Genomic DNA, 10,239 nt, shown 5'->3' with positions numbered 1-10,239 from the left:
CCTGCACGCGAAGCTGTTATATGTGTCGACCCTAGCTAATTCAATTCCTTGGACTCTGTTAGTAGGAGTTGATGCATGGGCCTGCTGCCACGATGGGAGCATGGACTTGCATTGCATGACAGGCTAGGATCCATAGGATGTGGCCCAACAAAACACACACATGCATATACCTACACACACACACACACACACATGCACTAGCTAGTTCATTATTTATTCTGACTTGCTTGTTCCCCAGCCCAATGATTAATTCCTTACCACGCTGTGCACGAGAAGACTTCATATATAGGTGGTGTGTTATATTAAGTTGCACTTTTAAATACAATTAACAATTCTTCATCATTTTTTTGTAGATTTGGTACGTTCAGATCGTATAATTCCTTGGGTCATGCATGGAGCCAAAGATAAAGCAGCTCTCGCACTGACTGGGAAAGAGTGGTTCAATAATCTTTGGTTATTGATTGTGAAGCTTTCATAGACCTTGTGAATTTAATAAGGAAATATCCTATCAAATGTACTACTTTTAATTTATTGTCATGCGATTAATAATATTTCTTTGGGTTATTGCGTTCTTACCCTTACTTTGATATTCAGGCCCCGTTTAGTTCGCGAAAATATTTGAGTTTTGACATTGTAGCACTTTCGTTGTTATTTGGTAATTAATATCTAATTATAGACTAACTAAGCTTAAAAGATTCGTCTCATGCTAATCAGTTAGACTATGTAATTAGTTTTTTTAATTACATTTAATGCTCCATGCATGTGTATAAAGATTCGATATGACTTGTAATGTAGAAATTTTTTTGGGAACTAAAAGGGGTCTCAATTGTGATTTTACCCTTATTTTTGCTCGGATTGTGATTTTACCCTTACTTTGTTACTATAAAGTTTCTGTTTACCCCTATTGCTGACTCGGTTGTTGCAAGAATATAGAATAAAATTTAACAAAAGAGAAAGCTATAGGGAATATGGTGAAAATACCAAAGTGCCCCTTATCCTTTCAATCCCTCGCCTTGCGTGGTTCCTGAGCCCCTGCTCTCCCTAGCCCAGCGAGCGAGCGGCGATTCCCGCTCGGCAGCGAGCGGCGGGGGTGCGTGCCGGCCGTCGAGGCAGCGGCCGTGGCGGGGCAGGCGCGGCCTGCACGTGCCAGCTACGCGCGGGCGGCGGGGGCGTAGAGCACACTAGTACACAACCGTGATTTGAAGGCATTTTCTTAAAATGTCTTAGTTACTTATTGCATAAAGGCATTTCTCTGAAAATATCACTAAAAACATTGCATTTGGAGGCAAAATTGAAATACGCCTAAATATATACACTACTTGGGGCGTTTTACAAAATGCCTGCTAAGAATAGAGGCATTTTTTTCAAAAATGCCTTCGTATCCTTGTCATATATGCATAAAAGACCCTACCATTTACATGATGTCTACAGACCCCCCACCACGTTGCCTTATCCTCCAATTCAGATACGGAAACACCATGTTGGCCTGAGCGCCGCAAGGGCTTGCGAGCTCGCCGACGCGGAGCTCCTCCTGCACCCCACCACCGCACCTTCGCTGTCGATCGCTGCCGGCGCATATCTTCCTCCTCTACCTCGGGTCGATCTGAGCAGGAGCAGAGCAGATCGCTGCCCCGTCCGACCAACTCCGACCGCCGCTCGTCTATTCCTCCCGCGAGCACCTCTCCGAGCCCAGCCGAGGCAACCCTTGCCCCCGCCATTAGGAGCTCTGCCGCCGGCCACCTCAGAATCATTGATTTCGCCTTGGTCGCCGAGGCCCTACGCTACATCATCAAGCTTCTACGCCGTCGGTGCCGAGATCCACAAGCGCTCCCCCACCAGGCCCATTCTCTGCTGCCGACTGAGCGCTGATTCCATCGCCGAGGCCCCCTCAATCGCTCCTCGCTAAGCCCCTACATCCCCTCGAGGTAAATTTTCATGGCCACTTTGTACGCTGTGAATCCTCAGTTGAGATGATCCCTTGATTCTAAATTTAAGCCAAATTTGTTGTACTGAACTTGATCCTTCTGAATCTGTTGTGTTAAATTAATTGCTATAGTGAGACCTACACATCGTTGCAGCCATCATGGACAAGAGTTGGATGAAAGCACCTAGGTAACTAGTTAGATAGTGCTTCCTGTTTCGAATTAGTGGAGTACGGTTGGTTCTGTAGTTAGCTGATTTTTTTATTGTTGCATCTTAGGTGGTCAGTAGAGTATGATGAAGGCCTTCGGAACTTTATAGAACTTGCTCTTTCCACATTAGCGCAACAGAATAAGATACTTTGTCCCTGCGGGATTTGCGGAAATAATTACTGGTTAGAGGCGAGAGATATTCGAGATCATTTAATATCTGTGGGTTTCATGGATGGATATACATCATGGATTCTTCATGGAGAAGGCACGTGGTCATCTGTGCCAAATGTTTCCTCGAGCTCACAATCTGAAGAAGGGCATGCTGAGGGTGATGTGATGGACCAGATGCTAATGGAGGGGTTTGGCATGTATGATGCTGGTGCTTTAGGGGTAGATGAGGAATGTGAGGATGAACTAGATGTTGATGCAGAAGCATACTACAAGTTAGTCAGTGATGGGAGTCAACAATTGTATCCATGCTGCAAGAGATTCTCGAAGCTGCAATTTCTTGTCAGGCTCCTGCACCTGAAGAATCTATGGGGGATCAGTAATGGATGCTTTGATGACCTTCTATCTTTAATTAAGGAGGCACTTCCAGAGGGTGAGTTGTTGCCAAAGAATTTCCATGAGGCCAAAAAATTCGTGAAGGCTATTGGAATTGGTTATAAGTGCATTGATGCTTGCATTAATGACTGCATATTGTTCAGGAAAGAATATGCCAATGCCAAGTTCTGTCCAGTGTGTAAATCAAGCAGGTGGAAGAGTGTGAAAGGTGGAGTCGATGGAAGACGTGTCCATAGAGTACCTGCAAAGGCTGTTCACCATTTTCCGTTGAAGAAGAGGCTCCAAAGATTGTTCATGTCTTCGAAGACAGCATGTGACATGAGGTGGCATAGCGAAGGCCGCACAAAAGATGGCTTGCTACAGCATCCAGCAGATTCTTCGGTGTGGAAGAATTTTGATGCTACGCACTTAGAGTTTAGTTCAGAGGTTCGCAATGTGAGGCTTGGTTTGGCAACAGATGGTTTCAACCCTTTTGGGAACATGAATGTGTCTTATAGCATATGGCCTATCATTTTGATTCCATACAATGTTCCTCCTTGGGTCTGCATGAAGCAATCAAATTTTATTCTCTCTGTTTTTATCCCGGGTAAAAAGGGACCAGGAAAGGACATAGATGTCTATATGCAGTTAACTATAGATGACCTTCTTGAGTTATGGAATGATGGCGTGATGACCTATGATGTTTCTTCTTCTAAGAAGTTCTGCTTACGTGCTGCACTACTATGGACAAACCTTGAGTTAATATTGACTGGAAATATGACTGCGTGTAGGGATTTTTTTGAGATTGATGAGTCTTACAAACCTTGGGTTTTGAAGTCTGCAAGCAAGGAAAGACTTTAAGGTTGTTTTGAAGAGAAAGTACTTCAATCCTAATTTATCCAGGAGGCAAAATATCAGTAATGGTTGTGCCAAAAGGATTCCAGCACCCCAATGGGTGTGGTTGGTGAATCACTGGAAATCAGATGAGGGACAGGTGATACTTTGTTAATTATTTCTAGAACTGATTACTACTTGTTTGATCTACCAATTATTTCTTGCTATTCTCATTTTGTCTCAACTTCATGTTCTCAGCTTAAATCTGAGAAGAATAAAGCTACTAGGGCACTACAGCTCAATTCAAGACACACCACTGGATCAAGAAGTAATGCGGTTGTTTTAGATCAACTGGTATTTCCTGACAGCATTGTCGTTCTTTCCATCTACTATGTTGCCAAGTGTGTTTCCACTTACCACTGAATACCCTTACAGGAGCTGAAGGAAGGTAGACAAATTGGGCGTGCTGAGCTCTATGTTGCAACACATACCAGAAAAGATGGAAAGCCAATTGATGATTACAGCAGTGACAAAATTGTATGTCATTTTCTTTCACTTGTTGGTTTGTGTACATTGCATTGGTTCTGTCATGCTCAAGCTGCTTTGTATTTGCTTAGCAATGCACAAAGATTGATAAATTTGTTCCATTATAATTTTTTAGGATGAAATTAGAAGAAGATTTGATGAGGATCCTTCTCTGATTGCTGTGGAAACCCATGATAATGATTTTTTCTCGACATTGTTCCCAAAGGAGAGGAGTGGAAGAAGGTGTGGTCTTGGGCTGTTAGCAGGTGGTGCGACCTCTGGACGCATATTTGAAGCTTTAGTTGAGATGCAGGAAGTGAGAGAAGAAAACAAAAAACTTTGGAGTGCGGTACAGATGCTAATGTCAAACCAAGCTAAGTTGCAACAACAATATGATGAACTGAAAAGTGAAGTTTCAGCTCCAGAAAGGTGCCCTTCTATTGAAAGTAGTCCAATAGTTAATCTAGTATATCCAAATCATTTGCAATCTATGAATGGTGATAACCAAGCAGATTCAGTTTCACATCCAAAAAAGAAACATGAAATACAACTTGAGGTAAACCATGATTCTATTTGAGTCTATTTACTAATTAGTCACAATTGCTAATCACTTTTCTTTTATGCTCTTAGGAAACAAGGAATACTGTGTTACCATGTCTGGGAAAAACAAAGAGCAAGATACCACAGCGTACTCACCATCAAAAAGGAAAGGACAAACCAACTCAACAAAGCCTTCTAGAGAAAGTAAAGAAACCAAGAATATTTAAGACACCACTCAATAAGATGAGTGAGTTATACTTTTTTTGCAGATTAATTTTTACTAAACTAATAGCAGATAGATGAAAGACTTAGGAGCCCGATTTCTTTGTAGGATGAGGTGAAAGATATAAAGTGTGGCATGGAGGTTGGTTTGGAGTCACCAAATAGTAAAAGGATGGTGGCATTGGGGACCGTTCAGAAAACTGATAGCAAAGCTAATGCAAGTGATGGTTATCCATCGGCAGATTGTGTTGAGGTCCTTGTCAATGTTGTTTTTAACCAAACAACCATATTGCCTCGTGCACATGGGAAGATACAAAACCTGGAAAATGCAACTGCCCGTTGTATAGCATGGCCAAAGAAAAATGTATGTTCTGTGCGCTTAAGTGGGGCTGTACAGCAAAAAAAGGTCAACATCAAAATCTGAGGCTTCCAAGTTTAACAATGGTCAGGGCGCTTCACAAACCATGTCTGAAAACAAGCTAGCAAGGAAGGTGTCTAAAGAAAAAGCAAGATCTTGATGTTAGTACATTTAAAAGTAAGTTTCTCACTCTCTTTAGTTGGTCTTCTGTTATAATCATTGATGCAAATTACTCCTGTTGTTTAGTACTCCAAAAACATGGTGTATTTGTCCATTATGTTACTCATCCAAATATCTTGTTCCAAGCAGGAAGCATGAATGAAGTGAGGATGACAGGAAGGCAAGGAACATCCATTGAGTACAGAGTTAAAGTTTGATGTACAGCTTGATTTGAATTTTTTTTGTGTAATCAAGTGAGCAAGCAATTTCACTCATTCAGGAGTCAGGATATAAGGAACAATATTTGGAGATGGATATTTATTCATTTTTCTAGCTTCATTGATTGTGTTTAGTTACAGATATGGATAGAAAACCAGGAACATATGAAATGTTAAGTGATTGAAAATAACAGACAATTCCTGATCCTGTTGGTTCACTTTCAAATACAATTGCTTGATTTGGGTCATCTTTAATTTGGTGATTTTATTTTGAAGGTATTTATAGAAATGCCTCCATCAGCATTTGAGGGCGTTCTGAAAAATGCCCTAAGAAGTTTCAAAGGCATCTTGCAGAATGCCTCTGAACGTAGTTTAGGCATTCTGAAAATGCCTTTATCATTGATTTTTAAAGGCGTTCTGAAAAATGCCATCAAAGACCTTTTACGTCTGTGTTTTCAGCAGCATTTTCAGAAATGCTTTAAATAGTCTGTGAAGGCATTTTTGCCACTTTTGAAGGAAATGCCTTGTATCTTCAATCATGTTGTAGTGGCATGGGTCCGCGGCGGGGCAGGTGCGGACTTCACACGCGGTAGGTCTCGCTGGCGGGGCAGGCGCGTGGGGCGCGGCGAGCGCGGGCGACACCCTGGAATGACGACGGCAAGACGAACGGCTCAGGTGCCTGCTCCGCGTGTACGCCCCGCGGAGATGCTCAATCGTGACAACAACGACGGCGACACGCCTCTCCACCTCGCCACCAAGATGAGCAGCGTCCAGTCGGCGCTGCTGCTGCTCAACGACCGCTGGATCGACCCCTGCGTCCACGACCATGACGGCCACACAGCGCGCAGCCTCGTTGAGATCAAGCGGCACGATCCCTCATGGTAATTGAGATACTAACGCAAGTCAAGAAAAAATGTGTTTCGCCAAATAAAAAAAAGAAATGTGGGTATAATTACAAGTGAAACGACTAGAATATAAGCGACTAATAAAGTTATTAAACGACTCATCACATTAAAAAATCATCTACCTATGCACATATTCACATTAGAGGGATAAAAAAAATCATCTAGCTATGCACATATTCATGTTAAACAGGGGTAAAAACACAAAATTCTTATAAAGTAGGGGCATATTTGTAAGGGCAAACTTGTCTTTTGCAAGACCATTTGACACCGTTACCTGTTGTTCACAGAGTAGAGGTAAGGAGACATTCATATTGAAAAAGTAGGGGCAAAATTACAAACAGAGAAAAAGCGAGGGTAAAATCACAATTGCAGTTCAAAGTTGGGGCAAGAACACAATTGTCCCTATTTCTTTCTTGGTGCACAAACTAAAAGATTATAAAGCTACCACGAGCGAGACAACTCAAAAGATATAAGTTATAATAGAGGTTGCTTACATTGTTAACTTATGTCAAAATCACATTGGTGATGGCCGAAAAAATTTACTTCTGGCACTCGGCTTGGACGGCAGGCCAACGCCCAAAAGGACATTGGGCCAGATATTTACTCCATGTCCAAAAGGAAGAATAGAAAGCTACGGGACGCATTGGCTGACAATAAGTGGATTGGGATATTACATAACGCCCAAGTGTCAGCCCGCACCACCTGCAGCAATTCGTAGACCACTCGGTGAAAGAGTGGTGGCTTTATAGCATGCCATCTAAGGACATTAAATCACTCCTCCTGATGGTTAACTCGGAAATCCGGAAAGAAAGGAACACAAGGACCTCTAACCGACAAGAGGCCTCGCCAACACTGGTGCTTAGCAAAGTCAAGGAGGAGGCACGAGCTAGGTGAATTGAGGGAGCCCCGACTCCGGGCGGATCTCATCGGAGTCTAGTGGCGTGCTAGAAAAACAGTACAGTTTTTTAGACCTCGCCCATGTTTAGCCTTCCGTGGCTCCAACTCTTCTTTATTAACAGAAAGGGGCACAGTCCGTGCTCGTTCGTTCAAAAAATAAAAATACATGAGACCACAACAAAAATGTACTTTATTTGTCAAAAATATATATATGTATTTCCTTTTTGGACAGACTTGCCCAGAAAATAGTTCTTAAGCTTCATTTCACACCTACAAGAAGCTTAAGATAGACCACGCAAATACATGTGCACGAGTTAACTCGGCTTATTCTAACGCGACCACCATATACAATGGCCCAAAATGACGGTAGGTAAATATATATATACTACAGTTGGTAGTGTGTATATATATTTATTTGTGACGGTAGGTTTGATCAGCAGGCGGCACGGCGGAAGCCCATGGCGCCGCCGGCGACATTGTAGAGCACCTCGTAGGTCTGCAGCTGGACGTTGCCGATGACCCCCCACGCCCGGTCGTCGGTGCCGGGGGCGAAGGCGAGGCAGTCGTTGTAGAGGATCCCCGACGGGTCGAGCTCCACGGCGGCGCTGTGGTCGAACACCAGCGTGATGGTGGGCAGCGTGACGCGGCGCACCCCGCTGAGGTCGTAGCAGGTGTCGAGCTGCTGCTTGGGCGGCGCCGCCCGGTACATCCCCATCCTGGCCCGGAAGGCGGCGCGCAGCGCGGCGTACGCCGTCGGCGGGAGGCGCGTGATCACCGAGCGCGAGTCGACGACGGAGCCCGGCGCGAACACCGCCGGCGGCACGGCGAGGGCCTGGCCGGCGACGACGATGGCCCGGAGGCGGACGAGGTAGAGCATCGGCGCCTGCGGGACGGCGAACATGGGCGTGAGGGCGTACCGGGTGGCAGCGACCCTGGGCACGCCGAGGACGAAGAAGCCGCTGTAGCTCGCCGTCCGCGGGAGGCAGTAGGAGAAGACGCCGCCGTAGGTGAGCCGGGTCTGCGACGCCAGCGACTGCGCGCCGCGGCCGAGCGCCATGATCCCGGCGGTGTCGTTGGGGAAGTGGCCCTGCACGGCGTGGCTGCACCCGAACTGGAACCCGCCGATGACGGAGGTGGGGTTGAGGCGGAGCACGTCGGAGATGTAGGTGCCCATGGTGGAGCGCCCGTCGGGGTACAGGACGCGGTACTGGCACTGCCGGGACCCGGCGGCGCAGCCGTTGCCGTAGGGGCCGAGCTGCCGGCAGACGGGGGAGCCGCAGGCGAAGGGCGCGTACGTCGACGACTGCGAGGGGTCGTAGATGGTGTCCGTCTGAGGGTGGCACTGCGGCATGGGGCAGGGGGCGCACTGCACCCACGCCACGTCGCTCGCCGTGTCCAGCACCATCGTCTGCTTCACGCCCGGCACCCGCTGCCCGCCGCCGCCGCCGCCACCGCCCGCCGTCGGTTCGATGACGGACACCGCCTCCGAGCCCTAGTTGCATTGCATCATCATCAAACAATATATATATATATATATATATATATATATATATATATATATAAATATAAATGCATGTATGTGTTCTAGCTTGCCTCTGACGTGGGGCTACTGTCTTGGCCAACGTTGGGTTGAATGGTGGGAGCGTGCTCCGACTGGCCGCTCTTGCAGTCCGACTCCGGCAGGTCGCTGCCGTTGTCGTCCTGGGGGGTGCTGCCGGCGAGCTTCCTCTGGATGTAGCCCGCGCGGCGCTGGTCCTGCAGCAGCACGTCGGCCGGCGCCGGCGTCGACCAACTTCCCGCCGCCGCCGCCGAGCACGGGCCATAGGAGTGGCTCAGCGGCACCCAGCTGCTGGCGGTAAGGTTCGCCGGCGCATCCACTGCAGCAAGCAGCACGTGCATCAGTGGATGGATTATAACAAACAAAATAGTTTGCACGTGTGGACAGACACATGACAAATCACATACATACCCCTGAGCCCTTGGCACACCGGCTTCGTCTTGAGCCAGCTCGTGGCCACGACGACGTAGTCGGGTGCGCCCTCCGCCGTGGCTCCACCGGAGAGAGAGGCGGCGGAGCTACAGAGGCACAGGAGGCCGAGAGGAAGAAGAAGCTGCCAGACCGCTGGTGGAGCCATCATCGCTGATCGACCTGGCCTGCCTGCTGCTTCCCCAAATAACAGTGGGTCGACCAATGCTTGCATTGCATTGGTGACGCTGCCAAGCCGCACATTTATAGGCGATCGTCGCGACCCGAGAGCATGCAGCAGGCTCTCAGCTCACTCCATTGATTGTTGGACAAGACCAACTACCTACACCTGGCGCAGGAACTTTTGCTTTCTCGAGTTTGTTTACGTGCTCTCTTTTTTTTTCAGGTTTGTTTACGTGCTCTTGATGAGATGATGCGAACCATATGCCGCGGCGAGAAGCTGATTATTTGATCGATCTGCACGCAATGAATTAGATGCTGAAACCTATATACGAGCACGCAGGAGATGGAATAAGGATGCTGAACCGTTTTGTAATTTCGTTGCTTCTTGAAGTAATGAAATTCGGGCGTGACCCTTGGTGGAAAATTTTGACTGAAAGGAAAGAGTATGTTATTGATTCTTCATATGATTGGAATAAATAATAATGATAGTTCATCGCGGTTTTATAAGATTAATTAATAGTAGTTGAGAGAGATATATAAGATGTACCTAGAAAATGGTACCAAATATGCGGGACCAGTACCGAAATATGTGGAGCCGGTACCGATATTAATTAACTTCTTTTAATCTGTTCAGATTACAAAAATACTCTTACCTTAGCTTCCAACATTAATTCTTTTAATTTTTATATTAGATCAACAGATAGCTATAATCAAGAAAAAAAATAGTACCGGAAGGTGCTGCCAACCAGCGTAACTA

The 10,239-nt window shown here is 46.3% G+C and overlaps 2 protein-coding genes and 1 long non-coding RNA gene across 4 annotated transcripts; 2 read left to right on the top strand and 1 right to left on the bottom strand.

Annotated features, from left to right (window-relative positions):
* The first annotated feature begins 1,462 nt into the window (after window positions 1–1,462).
* Window positions 1,463–4,502, top strand: LOC120699540. Its single transcript, XM_039983543.1, has 6 exons — window positions 1,463–1,925; window positions 2,057–2,112; window positions 2,201–3,669; window positions 3,768–3,863; window positions 3,945–4,046; window positions 4,171–4,502. Exons 2-3 carry the CDS (start codon window positions 2,084–2,086, stop codon window positions 3,534–3,536), a joined length of 1,365 nt encoding a protein of 454 aa, XP_039839477.1. The 5' UTR covers window positions 1,463–1,925; window positions 2,057–2,083; the 3' UTR covers window positions 3,537–3,669; window positions 3,768–3,863; window positions 3,945–4,046; window positions 4,171–4,502.
* Window positions 4,503–4,507: 5 nt separating this feature from the next.
* On the top strand, window positions 4,508–5,776 carry LOC120699541. 2 transcript variants are annotated; one of them, XR_005685483.1, is made up of 4 exons: window positions 4,508–4,590; window positions 4,665–4,821; window positions 4,906–5,331; window positions 5,464–5,776. It is a non-coding gene; the product is annotated as an uncharacterized LOC120699541 (long non-coding RNA). The 2 variants fall into 2 exon arrangements; XR_005685482.1 differs by having other exon boundaries at window positions 4,665–5,331.
* Window positions 5,777–7,502: 1,726 nt separating this feature from the next.
* LOC120699539 (aspartyl protease family protein At5g10770-like) lies at window positions 7,503–9,764 on the bottom strand. Its single transcript, XM_039983542.1, has 3 exons — window positions 9,303–9,764; window positions 8,927–9,210; window positions 7,503–8,825 (listed from the first exon to the last, which is right to left on the bottom strand). Exons 1-3 carry the CDS (start codon window positions 9,532–9,534, stop codon window positions 7,767–7,769), a joined length of 1,575 nt encoding a protein of 524 aa, XP_039839476.1. The 5' UTR covers window positions 9,535–9,764; the 3' UTR covers window positions 7,503–7,766.
* Window positions 9,765–10,239: the final 475 nt, after the last annotated feature.

This window comes from Panicum virgatum, chromosome 3K, assembly GCF_016808335.1.
Source record: "Panicum virgatum strain AP13 chromosome 3K, P.virgatum_v5, whole genome shotgun sequence".
NCBI classification, from domain to species: Eukaryota; Viridiplantae; Streptophyta; class Magnoliopsida; order Poales; family Poaceae; genus Panicum; species Panicum virgatum.
The sequence above is the reverse complement of the archived record's forward strand: the minus strand, read 5'-3'. Positions and strand labels throughout refer to the sequence as shown.

Bases quoted from the DNA above. Each gene is read 5' to 3' on its own strand.
- LOC120699540 (XM_039983543.1), top strand. From the start codon at position 2,084: ATGGACAAGAGTTGGATGAAAGCACCTAG. The intron at 2,113-2,200 runs GTAACTAGTTAG...GTTGCATCTTAG, and splicing joins AGTTGGATGAAAGCACCTAG to GTGGTCAGTAGAGTATGATG.
- LOC120699539 (XM_039983542.1), bottom strand. From the start codon at position 9,534: ATGCAAGCATTGGTCGACCCACTGTTATTTGGGGAAGCAGCAGGCAGG. The intron at 9,211-9,302 runs GTATGTATGTGA...TGCTTGCTGCAG, and splicing joins GGTGTGCCAAGGGCTCAGGG to TGGATGCGCCGGCGAACCTT. The intron at 8,826-8,926 runs GCAAGCTAGAAC...CAATGCAACTAG, and splicing joins ACAGTAGCCCCACGTCAGAG to GGCTCGGAGGCGGTGTCCGT.